Source organism: Vulpes vulpes, chromosome 13 (assembly GCF_048418805.1).
Source record: "Vulpes vulpes isolate BD-2025 chromosome 13, VulVul3, whole genome shotgun sequence".
Lineage (NCBI taxonomy): Eukaryota > Metazoa > Chordata > Mammalia > Carnivora > Canidae > Vulpes > Vulpes vulpes.
The window spans coordinates 35,157,912-35,170,864 of NC_132792.1; the positions used below are offsets into that span (position 1 = coordinate 35,157,912).

A 12,953-nucleotide genomic window follows, 5' to 3' on the forward strand; every position below is an offset into this window, starting at 1 on the left:
TCCTTAATAGGGGGAAAAAATAAGAAAACTGGCAGTTACTGACCAATTCTTGACCATTCTGTGGCTATGGCTGCAGAGATGGTGGTTCTGTTTCCAAGATGGGTTGCTGCAGAGAATTGAGTCAGAATTCCGTTGGCATATATGGTCTGGTCATTGTCCACTTGTATATTCAGACTCACGGCCATATGAAAAGTCTCATTACCATTAAAAATTAAAATCACAATGATATAAATTTCAGCTTTTCGTGCTATTCCTACTCATATTCAGAAAAGTTTAGAACTAGGCTTACATGGGACCCTACCACACCAAACTCAAGTAAGGACTAGTACTTTCAAATCATTAAACAGGTACGATGCCTGTCATTTTGCTTTTGAATGTTGACACACACACACACACACACACACACACACACACTAGCACATCTCTCCAGCAATATTTGGGAGAATCATTGAATATATTCTTGCAGCTTCACCTTCTGAACAGGCTACAGAGTAGCCCTAATGCAAATTAATCTTTGTGGTTTAGGTCAGCCCTTGAAACATTTGGTTTAGGGTTCATATCTGAAACCTGATCATTTTTTTTTTTTTTGTCCACAGCAGCTTAACATGATATCATTTCTATCCCATGGTTATGTTGGCTTCTCATTACAATTTTAGCTGTTTTGCAGGGAGCCTGAGATACTTTCCAGAGTTCCCCAAATTGAACTACAGGTATACTACAAAGTCTATTTTTAAGTAAGGTCATCTCAAACATATCTTTCAAAGTTGCTAACAATATGTCCTGAGCAGAGTAAACAAAGAAACTTAATTCCATTTATGCAGATATAATTCCCCTTATAAACTTTTGGTTCTGGACAGCATTAGTTTTCAACAATGATGCAGAGTAGTTGTAGAAAAAAAAAGGCATTTCTGGAAAAACTAGCTAGTTTGGGGGTCAGAGACAGAATATTTTAAAAATAAATAAAATCTAGTCATCAGGGAAATGTGAATCAATCCCACCAGGAGATAATTATTTCACACCCAGTGGGATGGCTATAATAAAAAAGTTAGATAGTAACAAATGTTAGTAAGAATGTGGTGGAACCAGAACTCTTAACCCACTGCTGGTAGTAATGTAAAATGGTTCAGCGAATATAGAAAACACTGTGACAGTTCCTCAAAAAGCTACAAAGAGTTGCCAAATAAACATAGGATTACCTTTTGATCCAGCAATTCCACTCCTAGGTATATACTCAAGAGAAATGAAGACATATATCCACACAAAAACTTGTACATGGATGTTCATAGAAGCATTATTCATAATAGCCAAAAAGTCAAACAACCCAATGATGAACAAACTGTGATATATCCACACAATGGAATATTATTCAGCAATAAGAATGAATGCAGTACTGATTCATGCCACAATATGGATGAAACTCAGAAACGTTATGCTGAGTGAAGGAAACCAGTCATGAAAGCCCAATGTATGATTTCAGTTATATGAAATGTCCAGAATAGGAAAATTCATAGAGGCAAAATGTAGGTTAGCAGGCAAGAGATGAATAGGGGAGAACAAAGGGTATGGGGTTTTTTGAGGTAATAAAAATGTTCTAAAATTGATTTTGGTGATAGTTGCACAACTTTGAATATATTAAAAATCATGGAAGTTATACTTTAGGTAGGTGAATTGTATGATATATGAATTGCATTTCAATAAAGCTATTACAAAAAAATAAAATTGCCAAAACATTTGAATAACTTATAACCTACAAATTTGGGTTCAAGTTACAGTCTTTGTGATTTTAGGGTTGTTTTTTAAATCTCATGAGATTATTTTTAGAGGGAAAGCTTACATAGCATGGTTGTTAAAGCGCAAAAGGCTTTGGAATCAGACCTGGATCAACTTGTGGCTTCAACTCTTTGAAGCTGTTTGTCTTTGAGCAAATTATCTCACCTCTGGAAGTCTCAGTTTCCTAGATTGTTGGGAATAATAATAACAATCTTTTAGGGGTATTGTTAGAGGCCCATAGTTAAGTACGCAGTAAGTGTTAGCCACACTTGATGACAAAACAATTGACCTCTTATTGATGTGGTTATCTGAAACAAGGATAAACAAATCTTTTCTGTGAACAGGGCACAGTGGGGAATGATTGCAATGCAGAGAAGATATTTAAAAAAATATGCACTGAGTGGCATGCACTCAGTAGGGGATAGTGGGGGTAGGAGGTAAATAAGACGGATCTCTTTCAATCCCCAGGAATTTACTATCTGCTAGGTAGCATTGAAGGTAGTGGGCATACCTCTCTGTACAGGTTATTTTTAATATTAATATGGTTTTAAGATAAGAATTTTTACCAAGTATACAGGAACAATAGGAGAGGCCAGTGAAAGGAATTAATAGGAAGGTACACTAGAGAAGATGACACTCAAGCTGAGTATTGAAGAATGAGAAAATTTTGCTTGAAAAAGGGCAGAAGGGCTTCCCTGGCAACAGAAACCATGCAAGCAAATGAATGCCTGAAAAGCCCATTTATATGTCAGCTCTCAAATTTACATTCCCTAAATTCCAGGATTCTATATCAATTGCAAATTCAGAATCTTCACTTATAAGGCTCATAAACTTCTTAAACTCTCCCCACAACGTGGTCCACTCACAGCTTTCCCCATCTCCAATGACGGCAACTCCATCCTTCTGGTTGCTCATGCTCAGCTACTTTTTGTTTCATTCCCACAACCAACTTATCAGGAAAATACACTTGGTCCTACCCTTAAAATATATGCAGAATCTGAGTTCTTCTCAAGCCTGTTACTGCTACAACCCTGGTCTGAGCCACTATCAATCAGCTCTTGTCGGCTTCTACTTGCGCCATCTACGTCCTGTAGATAGCACCCAGAGTGATCTTTTTCAAATAACAATATGATCATAATACTTCTCTGCTCAAAACGTCTATGGTTTGCATTTCATTCAAAATGAAAGCTGGGTCTTTGCAAGGGCCAACAAAATCTGTGATTTTTTGCCTCCCACCTCCCTTTCTTGCCTTTCTATTTGCTTCCACTACTCACCCTTGACTTCATTTGGCCCTCTGATTTTGTTTGGTCAAACAGTGGCTTACAGTTTCATTTTTGCTCTTTGCCTAGGTACTATTGAAAAGGCAATAGCTATAACTAGGCAGGTATTATGGTTCCTTGCTCTAGAAACATCCATTGTCTGACTCCTTGCTTGCTTAAATCCACATACCCGCAGGACCCTGACAGGCCTCGGATGTCCCTCACAGTGTATGTAGGAAGCAAATGTGGAGACACCAAAGGTTTTAAGGAGGTCATATTGGTATTTAGAGAGTTTTGCTTTCAGCATGGGACGTGTATTTAAGGGAAACTCTAGTGGAAGCAAACAGTGGAAAAGGGAGAAGTTAGGAAACTTTTACAACATTCCACACAGGAGACAGTGCTAAGGCAATGGTATGGTAGTTTATGGGAGTGGGGAGAAGATTCCAGATTCCAGATTCCAGAAATACCTTACTGTAGAATTGGCAAGACCTAGTGCTTGTCTAAATACAGCCTTTTTGGCTTGAGTCACCTAATAGATGAAGGTACCACTTAACATGGGATTTATGTAGATAAATGAAATTTGAAGATAAGGAATGGGGAAAGTGTAGATTTCCTTTTGGATATTTTTATTTGGAAGCATCCAAGGAAGAGCCACCAGAGTGTAGGTACAGCAAGCAATTGGATTTAGGGTTTAGGCTCAGGGGGAGCCTGAGGTGGAAATGTGGTTGGGCTGGAGATTTGGGGTGACTATGACATTTCTAAAAATCACCTTCCCCCGTCCCTTCCCCCTCCTAATTGGAAGTACCATTTCTCTTTTTTCTTTTTTTTTTGAATTTCACTTTTTACTTCAATCATAACTTTTCCTGGAACACACCCTATGGACATCCTCCACGTATTCATTCTCTTCGTCAACAGCGTCCTCCTCGGGTAATTTTTACAGCTTAGGTAGATGTTGAAAATGCAGCAGTCGTAACCGACCGAAGCAAAAAGGCGGGGGCAGGTCTGGTTCCCAAGGCACGCGAAGGTTTAGGTTTTGATGTGGCCTTTCCCAGAGCCGAGGATGAGCTCAGGGCCGCGGTCGGGCGGTAGCAGGGGGACTCGCGAGGCCCGGTGGCTCCACCCTCCCGTCCGCCGACCAGCCCGCCGGGCCCACTCCCCGCACCCGCTCGCCGGCCGCGCTTTCCCCGCGCCCCGGACCGTGCGGCCTGGGTCTTGAGCGGCGGGAACAGGCCCGGAGCCGCGGGCAGCCACGCGCACGAGGCCCCCTCGAGGCGAGGCGGGGCCTGTCTCCGGAGGAGCACCCAGCGCCCGCGCCCCCCCCGCCCCCCGCCCCCCCGCGGCAGCCCCGGGCCTCCGGCGCGCGCGGGGCGCGCATTGTCTCGGCTCCATAGCAACGCGGCGGCGGGCTCGGGCTCCGGCTCCCGGGGCGAGGGCGGCGCTGCCGGGCGGTGGCGCCCTGAGGGCCCCGAGCGGTCCCGGGCGCGGGCGGCGGCGGCGGCATGCCCGGGAAGCGGCTGGCGGCGGGTAGGTGCGGCGGCGGGGCCCGCGAGGCCGCCCCGGGACGGATCCACCCCCCCCGCGCTCCACGAGCGGCCTCCCCTGCGCTTGCGCAGCTCTGTACTGCGAATTTCACTCCCTCGGTCCACGGCCCCGGCCCGGCCCCCGCCCCCGCCCCGCGTTTGCGTTGCCTCCTTGGCACCGTCTTACTTTGTCTTGCTTAATTCTCCGTTTTGCAGCTGGAATAGTGGAAGCCTACAAGGTTAACTCCAGGGTCACAGTGAATTAGTGACCAAGCTGGATTCCAGAGGCCTTTCCTCCCCACTTCCACCTTGAATTCCAACTTAAAATTCAATCCATGTGCAGAGAATGAACAGAGGGCCAAAATTCTAGTGAGCCTGCCCATGTGGAAAGCAGGGCTAGGTGCTGTCTCAAATTATTTCATTTACTTTAAAAGGAAATCAGATTTGAGTGAGATAATGTCATATTTTATCTTGTTTCAGAGCCACCAGATATTACAGAAGAAGGATTTGTAAGTACAATTTAGAGGGCTGTTTTTTAAAATCATAGATTGTAGAAAAAAGCTATCTATTTTGTTTTCTCCTTTTTGCCAAATGTATACGATGGGAACTTTGGCTTGGTAACAGTGGTGTTGAGTACAAGGCATTTTTACAATCTTTAACAGGTCCAATTTTAAGAAGAGGCCAATTGATTTTTATGGTGGATGCTATTTACTGTGAAAGTTCTTTTACATAAATGTCCTCATTTAATTTCTCTAAACTCTTTAATGACTCCATGTGAGAGGTAGGTTTTATCTCCCTGGTTTTACTGTGACATGGCTGTGCAGTCCCAGGTTGTGTATATCTTGATGGTGTTGGTTGATAACCAGTGGTCAATTTATAGTTATAATTACTTTCAAAATGTCTTAAATGTTTTCAGGTCAGACATCTGGTGGGTTGAGTAGTAATAAGTACTTTGCCAAATACAGTATGTACTTCATCATTTAGGTGAGTGCTGTCTTTAGGATGGATTCTATTTTAATTCCTGTTGTATATTTAAGGAACTTGCTCAAAGTTAAACAGCCAGTTAGGAGGTAGCAGAGCCTATTTCCTACTAAGGTCAGAGTTTGATTCAAAGAGCTCTAACCACGCTAGGGTCCAAGGGCAGGCTGCCCCATGATGGACACTTTGGCATAAAGATTATTTTGAGTTAAAAAGCACTTGAAACCCAGCAGATTCAGGAACAGCTCTTCACCTCTCCCATGACTGCCTAAAAAGAATTTAGGGAGAGGCCCTGCTCCGGGTAGAGAGCCGGGTAGAGAGCACCACAGGGAACTACATCATATGAACTAGGTATGATAGACGGGGAGGGACCTGGCAAGACCTGTTTGATCACAATCCTCTATGTCCCATTGTTTCCAATAGTTTACCAAACATTGACTCTTTCTTTTTCATGTTCTTGTGAATTGCACTCTTTCCCTTTGAAGTCCTAGACCCCTACTCCTTCTCCTCAGTACAGAATGACATGTATTCCTCATTTTGCCTTTTTATGGAATTTCCATGTTCTTGTGAATTCCCCATATGTACACTATTAAATCTGATCTCCAGTTAATCTGCCCCATGCCAATGTAATTCTTAGTCTAGCTGGAAGACTTGGGGGCCAGAGAAGAGTTTTACCTTCCCTTTACCACGTCTTTATGTTATTTGCCTCTGTCTTCCAGCACTTTTTTCTCTTGTTGGCCAATTATCCTATGTGCTTTTGGTTTTTTTAGTCAACAAACATGAGTGCCTGTCTATCCACAGGCAGTACGAGATGTGATGTAGAAGATAAGACTCAAAAAGTTTACAGTCTAGCAGGGAGGGGCTGTGATAGGAGAGGGCTAGAAGCTGCATCTGCTAGCACCTTCCATTTTCACCCTTTGGTCCACTCCTGAGAGAGAAGGAGACAGACAGATAAACATCAAGATAGAGGCATAAATAGCTTGTCAGAAACTCCACCCATCTTCATGTTGCCTTGGTGTAACCCTGCGTAGTGGCAGATTTCTTTAAATTGCTTCTGGAACTGTTCTTCATTCCCAAGGGAGGTGAGCATTTTCTGGAGCCGACCTTTCCTATACAATTCCAGCATAAACCCTCTGAGGAGCACTTGGCAGCATTGCACTTAGCCTTGTAAGTAGCCTGCTAACCCCTTCAGGTCTTTGTGACTGGGAACCTGTAACAGCTCCAACACTGTTAGCCACTCCTCTTTCTCTTGGTGCCTCCCGGTATCAGGATCTCCCGGTTCTCCCATCTCTCCTGTTTATGTCCCCATGTTCCACCTTCTCTTTACCTCAGATAGTGTTGACCTTCTTCAGGACTCTGTTCCACAGGCTCTCTCTGGGGGAGCTCATTCTTCCATAGTTTAAGCTATGCTTATTTTGTAGGGCTTCTGGATATATCTGTATGTCTCCAGTCCAGAACTCTGTATCCGTTGGGTTATCGGGCACCTTCATCATCTGGATGCCCCTGCATCACCTCCACAATCACATTCCACCCTCTGTTTTTTCAAGAGTGTGATCAGGTGAGCATATCTCTCTGCTCCCCTCAGTCCTGTGCTGTTTTTCTACCTCTTCTTCTTGCTTTGGTGAATGGTGCCACTGGCTATTCAGGTATGCAAGCCAGAACATTCCTTCCCCTTTCTTTAACTCCTGTCTGCAGTCCTTTACCAAGTTCCTTTCATAGCTGGGTCGTTTTTTTCTCCATCCTCACAGCTATTGTTTTATTTCAGGCCCTCATCCCTGGGCTTGGACATTGGCGGTAGTCTTAACCGATATTACTGCCTCCAGTATTACCTCTGTCAACTCCAATTTTTCTTGGCTTAATGCTTCAAGTGCAAACTCCTGTGCATTGACTGCACTGGGTGATATTGCTTTGCTCTACCTTTAGATTTTCCTCCTCCTGTCACTCCTACCCGGGCTGTCAGATCGCTATGGACTCTTTAAAAAAACTTACCACATTACTTGATTGCTCAACTCTTCTAATCAGTCCTGCTACTTATTGAATGCTGACTGCATGCTAGTATTTAATCTCCAAACAACTCCCATTAGGTGGTTATTATCACCCATGGTTCACAGATGAGGAAGTTGAAGTCCACAGTGTTAACTAGCTTGGCCCGAGGCTACACATGAAAGAACTGGCAGCGCCAGAATGTCAGACTCCTCCCTTCGGCATTCAAAATCCTTTCTAGAACTTTTTTTTTTTTTTTTTTTTAGCATTTTTTAACCTTACCTCCCAATACTTTCTGGGTGATAGACCATGTTCCTACTGTTTTGGGATTATAGAGTACTTCCACATGCCTTCTGCTCCAGCCAAACTGCTCCTCTTGCCTTCTTGCCTTTGCTCTGGAGTCTTGTCTCAGTTGCGTCCCTGGCCTTCAGCTGTCTCTTCCAAGTCTTGCACACCCTTCCAGGCCCAACTCACATCCTCAATGAGAGCTGACCAACCTCATGTCATCTGGGCTGCCTCTGGACTCTGTGCAGCTTGCAGTAGAGACCAGCTTGTGACCAGCTCCTCAAATTCCTGTGCTCACCATGGATTGACTATCAGTAGATGAAATAATTCATGCCTCACACATGTATTTACCTCTGTTTGTCAAAAGTATGAAAATTACTCTTTTTCTCATTAAGATTCCTAGAAGAACAATGTGGCAGAGCTCTCTGGTTCCCTCAGATCGATTCTCCCGTTTTCCGTAATAGGTGCTAGGCACATTGCTTTGCAGAGGAGACTACATTTTCTAGCCTTCCGTGCAGCTAGATGTGGTCATGTAACCAAATTGTTGTCAATGGAATATAAGCAGAAGTGTCTTGTCTTCTGGAAAGGTGATGTTTACAGAGATTATTTTTTAAAAAAGAAGATTTTATTTTATTTATTCATGAGAGACACACAGAGGCAGAGACCTGGGCAAAGGGAGAAGCAGGCTCCATGCAGGGAGCCCGATGTGGGACTCGATCCCAGGACTCCGGGATCATGCCCTGAGCTGAAGACAGAGGCTCAACCACTGAGCCACCCAGACATCCCTACAGAGATTAAATAACCGACCCACTCCTATGTACGCAGCCAGTATGTGATCCAGCCCCAATAAGAACCTGGGTCTAACTGACTCTAACACACAAAGGGAGAGAAAATGCCGTTTTCTCCTTCCTGCTGGCTGGAATGAGGATGTGATGCTGGAGCTGAAGCAGTCAATGGGATCGTGAGGTAGAAGTGGCATCTGGAGGATGGCAGACTCACAGGGTCAAAGGGGCCTGAGCTCCTGATGTTTGGGAAGCCACAAGGCCAGTCCTGAACTGCTTTTGATTATATAAGGGAAATAAACTTCTCTTATAAATAGTGCTATTTTGGTTTCCCATTATTCCCAGCAGAGTCATATACTGCTATAAAGTGCTCCTATATTCACAGGAACTTTTTAAGACTGTATTTTCTCTATCAGTGATCTAAAAAGTACAGTGCTAAAAAAAAAAAACCAAATAAATAAATAAATACAAATAAATAAATAATACATTGCTGTTGTGGATATCAGTAAAATATTTTAACTTTTATGTGAGATCTTCTTCTTCAAAGGGGAGAATAAGTCTTTTAGAATAAATCATTTGTTTTTAGGGACACATGGCCTTGTATATATTTTAACTTTTTATGTGTAAAATTTGCAATTTCTTTACAAAATTGTGAATTCCTATAGGGCTGGTACTGTGTCTCAGTACATCTTAATATTTGCTGTCGTGTGTAGCACAACATCCAGAATGTGCTATTAGATGATTAATAAATTTTGGCTGATGGATATTGTCATATATAATAATTAGTGTGATTTGCTTCATTTGTCTTTTGTTTTATTTTTAACAAATTTAGAATTGACACACAATGTTACATTAATTTCAGGTATACAACATAGTGAATCAACTTCTCTATATGTTATGCTCTTTCACTTATTATCTTTTTTTGCAAAGTTTCATTTGATACATATTCTTTGTTTCTTAAGCACCTCTCTCCTGGCATTCTTCTTTAGTGTCTTCATTAACTTTGTATTTGACTGGTTTTTGATAATTCTCTCTGAGGGAAAATGTACACAAAAATGTGTATGCATTCAATTTTCTCATTAGTTCCTCTGGGGGTATATTTTTAATTATAAAAGCCGTGTATGAGTATTCTTATAAATAATTAAAATAATATAAGTAATAAAGTGAATGCTTCTTTTCATCACTTCTTTCTATCGAAGCCCCTTTCATTTTTGTATTCCATAAAAACCAAAATACAAATCTGTCACAGCAAGAAAAGTAGAGTTTAGACTGCTTTATGTTACATTGGGATTTGATTATATATTAGGTACACACTGAGAAAAGTTTACAGTGAGAGTGATTGCTGAATTATTTTTAACTTTAAAATGGAAAATCATAATGAAGATTTAATTACTTGACTTTTAAATCTAAATCATATTTTTTTGTGTGCCTTAAAATTCTTTTTCTAAGATTTTACTTATTTATTCATGAGAGACAGAGAGAGAGAAAGAGAGAGAGAGAGGCAGAGTCACAACACAGGCAGAGGGAGAAGCAGGCTCCATGCAGGGAGCCTGACGTGGGACTCGAACCCAGATGTCCAGGATCAGGCCCTGGGCTGAAGGTGGTGCTAAACCACTGAGCCACCTGGGCTGCCCTAAAATGTTTTTTTAAATATTTATTTATTTATTTATTTACTTTTTGGGGGGAGAGGGAGAGGAAGAGAATCTTCCAAGCAGACTGCTGATCAAGGAGCCCAGTGTGAGACTCAGTACCACAAGCCATAAGATCATGACCTGAGCCAAAACCAAGAGTCAACATTTAACCAACTGAGTCACCCAGGTGCCCCTAAAAAATGTTTGAAACTATGCAGAAAGGTTTGTCAAGCCTCAGAAATAATCTTTGTAGAATAAAAATTTAGTAGTACAATTATTTCTTTTTTGGAAGATTGTCTGATATATGAAGACCTTGGGTTTATTAACTTTAAAAGTAGATGCTATCTAAAAAAGAAAAAAGTAAAAAAAAAAAACCCAAAAAACAACCAAAAAACTCAGACCCCTTTATTTTTACCATTAAAACAGAGACTGTAGCTTCATGCCATATTTACTGTATTTTACTTGTTAAAAATGATACTCATTTTTAGCTAATCCTTAGCTTGTTCCAATTCATACTCTGAATGGAAGTATAATAAACACAGAGGTAGCATTATATGGAAATGGTGGCAGGCAGGAGCCTGTAGTAGGCACCATTCCTTCTTTTCCCCCAATTCCCTTTCTTGAGAAGGTGTGCCAGAAGTGTTTCCAGCAAGTCATTTGGAAACTGAGACAGGTCCTAGAGGTCTTTTGGAAAGTGTTAGGTGGTTCCATCTCTGTGGAGTCCATTTCTTCGGTTGGAATCAAATTCCCAGATGCTTTCTGGAACTGCAGAAACAGCATTAGAAGTTCCATCAATAAGTTAGTAAACAAGTATATTGTTAAACAACTACTTGCATGTATCGCTTTATCAGGCACTATTGGGGCCACACATTGTTGGTCACTGTTCGTCAAAGTGGTATAGTTTCTGATTGGAGAGATGACCTTTCATGTGAAACAAGAAGAGGATAAGCAGTTTATATTTAAAGTGTGGATTTTAGGGCAGCCCTGGTGGCTCAGTGGTTTAGCACCACCTTCAGCCCAGGGCCTGATCCTGGACACCCGGGATCGATCCCACGTCGGGCTCCCTGTGTCGAGCCTGCTTCTCCCTCTGCCTGTGTCTCTGCCTCTCTCTCTCTCTGTGTCCCTCATGAATAAATAAATAAAATCTTAAAAAAAATGTGGATTTTGAGATTTGAATCAAAAGTGCATTAGGATTTAGGGAAGCTGTTTACCTGTGTGCAGGGTATAAGATGGAAGAATAGGTGGTAAAGAGTGTGAGATACACTCTTTCTTTTAAATTAGAATATCAGGTTGTAAGGACCTTTGTTCAGGGAGAAAACCTTAGGGTATTTGGCCGAATGAACTGACTAAAGCCAAGTAGGTATGATTAGAGATAAAATTGAGTGAAAGGGAATTGAGAGTTTCCTTAACCTTCCCCAGGTCTTTGAGAATTTCTTCTAGTAGAAGGAGTGAGACCAGTAATCAAATAGAAGAGTATTGCTGAATAGGTGCTGATTGTAATTTGTGATGATAACTCTTGGTAATGAAAAGAGTCTATACTTCTGGTCTTCATTGCATGAACGACCCTTCCTGTCTCCCTCGTTCATAGATGACGTTCATTAATACAGTACAATTTTGTGAACCACTATTCACTATGAGCTCTTAAATTTCCCCAAATCTTTTGATGTAATCAAGGCACACTTTCAACAAGCCACTTTGTTTCCTCGTGTTCTCCTATTCTGACCTTTTTCGTCTTTTAGCAGTATTTTTTATTTTATTAATATTGTTTTATTAGAGTCATTATTAGGTTGTCAGTCTTTTCAGCTTTCATGTCCTTAGTGTAATCATTCAAGCATTCATTCAACAAAAATGTTGTAATTATTTATTATCTAAAAGATAGATTTATTTATTTATTTTGAGACAGCGAGCAGAGAGAAGGGCAGAGTGAGAGAGAATCTCAAGAAGACTCCTTGTTGAGCATGGAGCCCAGTGTGAGGCTCAATCCTAGGATCAGGGGCTCGATCCTAGAACCTCAAGACCATAACCAAAATTAAGAGTCAGCTGCTCAAGCAGCTGAGCCACCCACCATTTAGGTGTCCCTAAACGCATTGGGAATTTCTTTTTTATTTTTATTTGTTTTAAAGATTTTATTTATTTATTTATGAAAGACACACACACAGAGAGAGAGAAAGAGTGAGAGAGAGAGAGAGAGAGGCAGAGACACAGGCAGAGGGAAAAGCAGGCTCCATGCAGGGAACCCGACGCAGGACTTGATCCCTGGCCTCCAGGATCATGCCCTGGGCCGAAGGCAGGTGCTAAACCGCTGTGCCACCCAGGAATTCCCTGCATTGGGAATTTAAAAAGTGAGTAAAAAAAAGTCTTTTTCTTCTAGAAGTTCACAATCCAGTGCTTGAGATGTAAACAGATAGTTTCAGTATAACATGTTAAAGATTGTGATGGGGGAACAGAGATGACTACTACTCTAGACTTTTGGGGGAAGAAAAAGGATAGGAGAATAAGGCAAGAAAAAAATCTTTCTAGGTAGAGTGACTAGCATGTGCGAAGGAGCAGAACTGTAAAAAAATTGCTGAGTTGGGGCTGGACAGCTGGGCAGTAGCCAAATTACATTCATCATAAACTCTTTTTGTGATAGAAAGGATTGGGGTTCAGGTGGATCTCTTTGTATTAATTGAGATGTGGTTAGAAAGACTGATTCATAAGGTTGTGTGGTTAAGGAGGGGAAGGGAAGATGAATTTTGGCATATT

At 41.7% G+C, this 12,953-nt stretch overlaps 1 protein-coding gene across 25 annotated transcripts in view; it reads left to right on the forward strand.

Moving 5' to 3' along the window:
- The first annotated feature begins 4,394 nt into the window (after positions 1-4,394).
- Positions 4,395-12,953, forward strand: part of RGS22 (regulator of G protein signaling 22) — a 127,227-nt gene continuing 118,668 nt past the window's right edge. For 5 of the 25 annotated variants that reach the window (XM_072734181.1, XM_072734184.1, XM_072734183.1 and 2 more), the window contains exons 1-2: positions 4,396-4,553; positions 5,030-5,058. In XM_072734181.1, the coding sequence (XP_072590282.1) occupies positions 4,529-4,553; positions 5,030-5,058 (54 nt within the window). In that variant the 5' untranslated portion in view covers positions 4,396-4,528. Of the gene's footprint in view, positions 4,554-4,613; positions 4,950-5,029; positions 5,059-12,953 lie in introns of those variants that run through there. The other 20 variants (XM_072734177.1, XM_072734182.1, XM_072734179.1 and 17 more) reach the window with 7 other exon arrangements.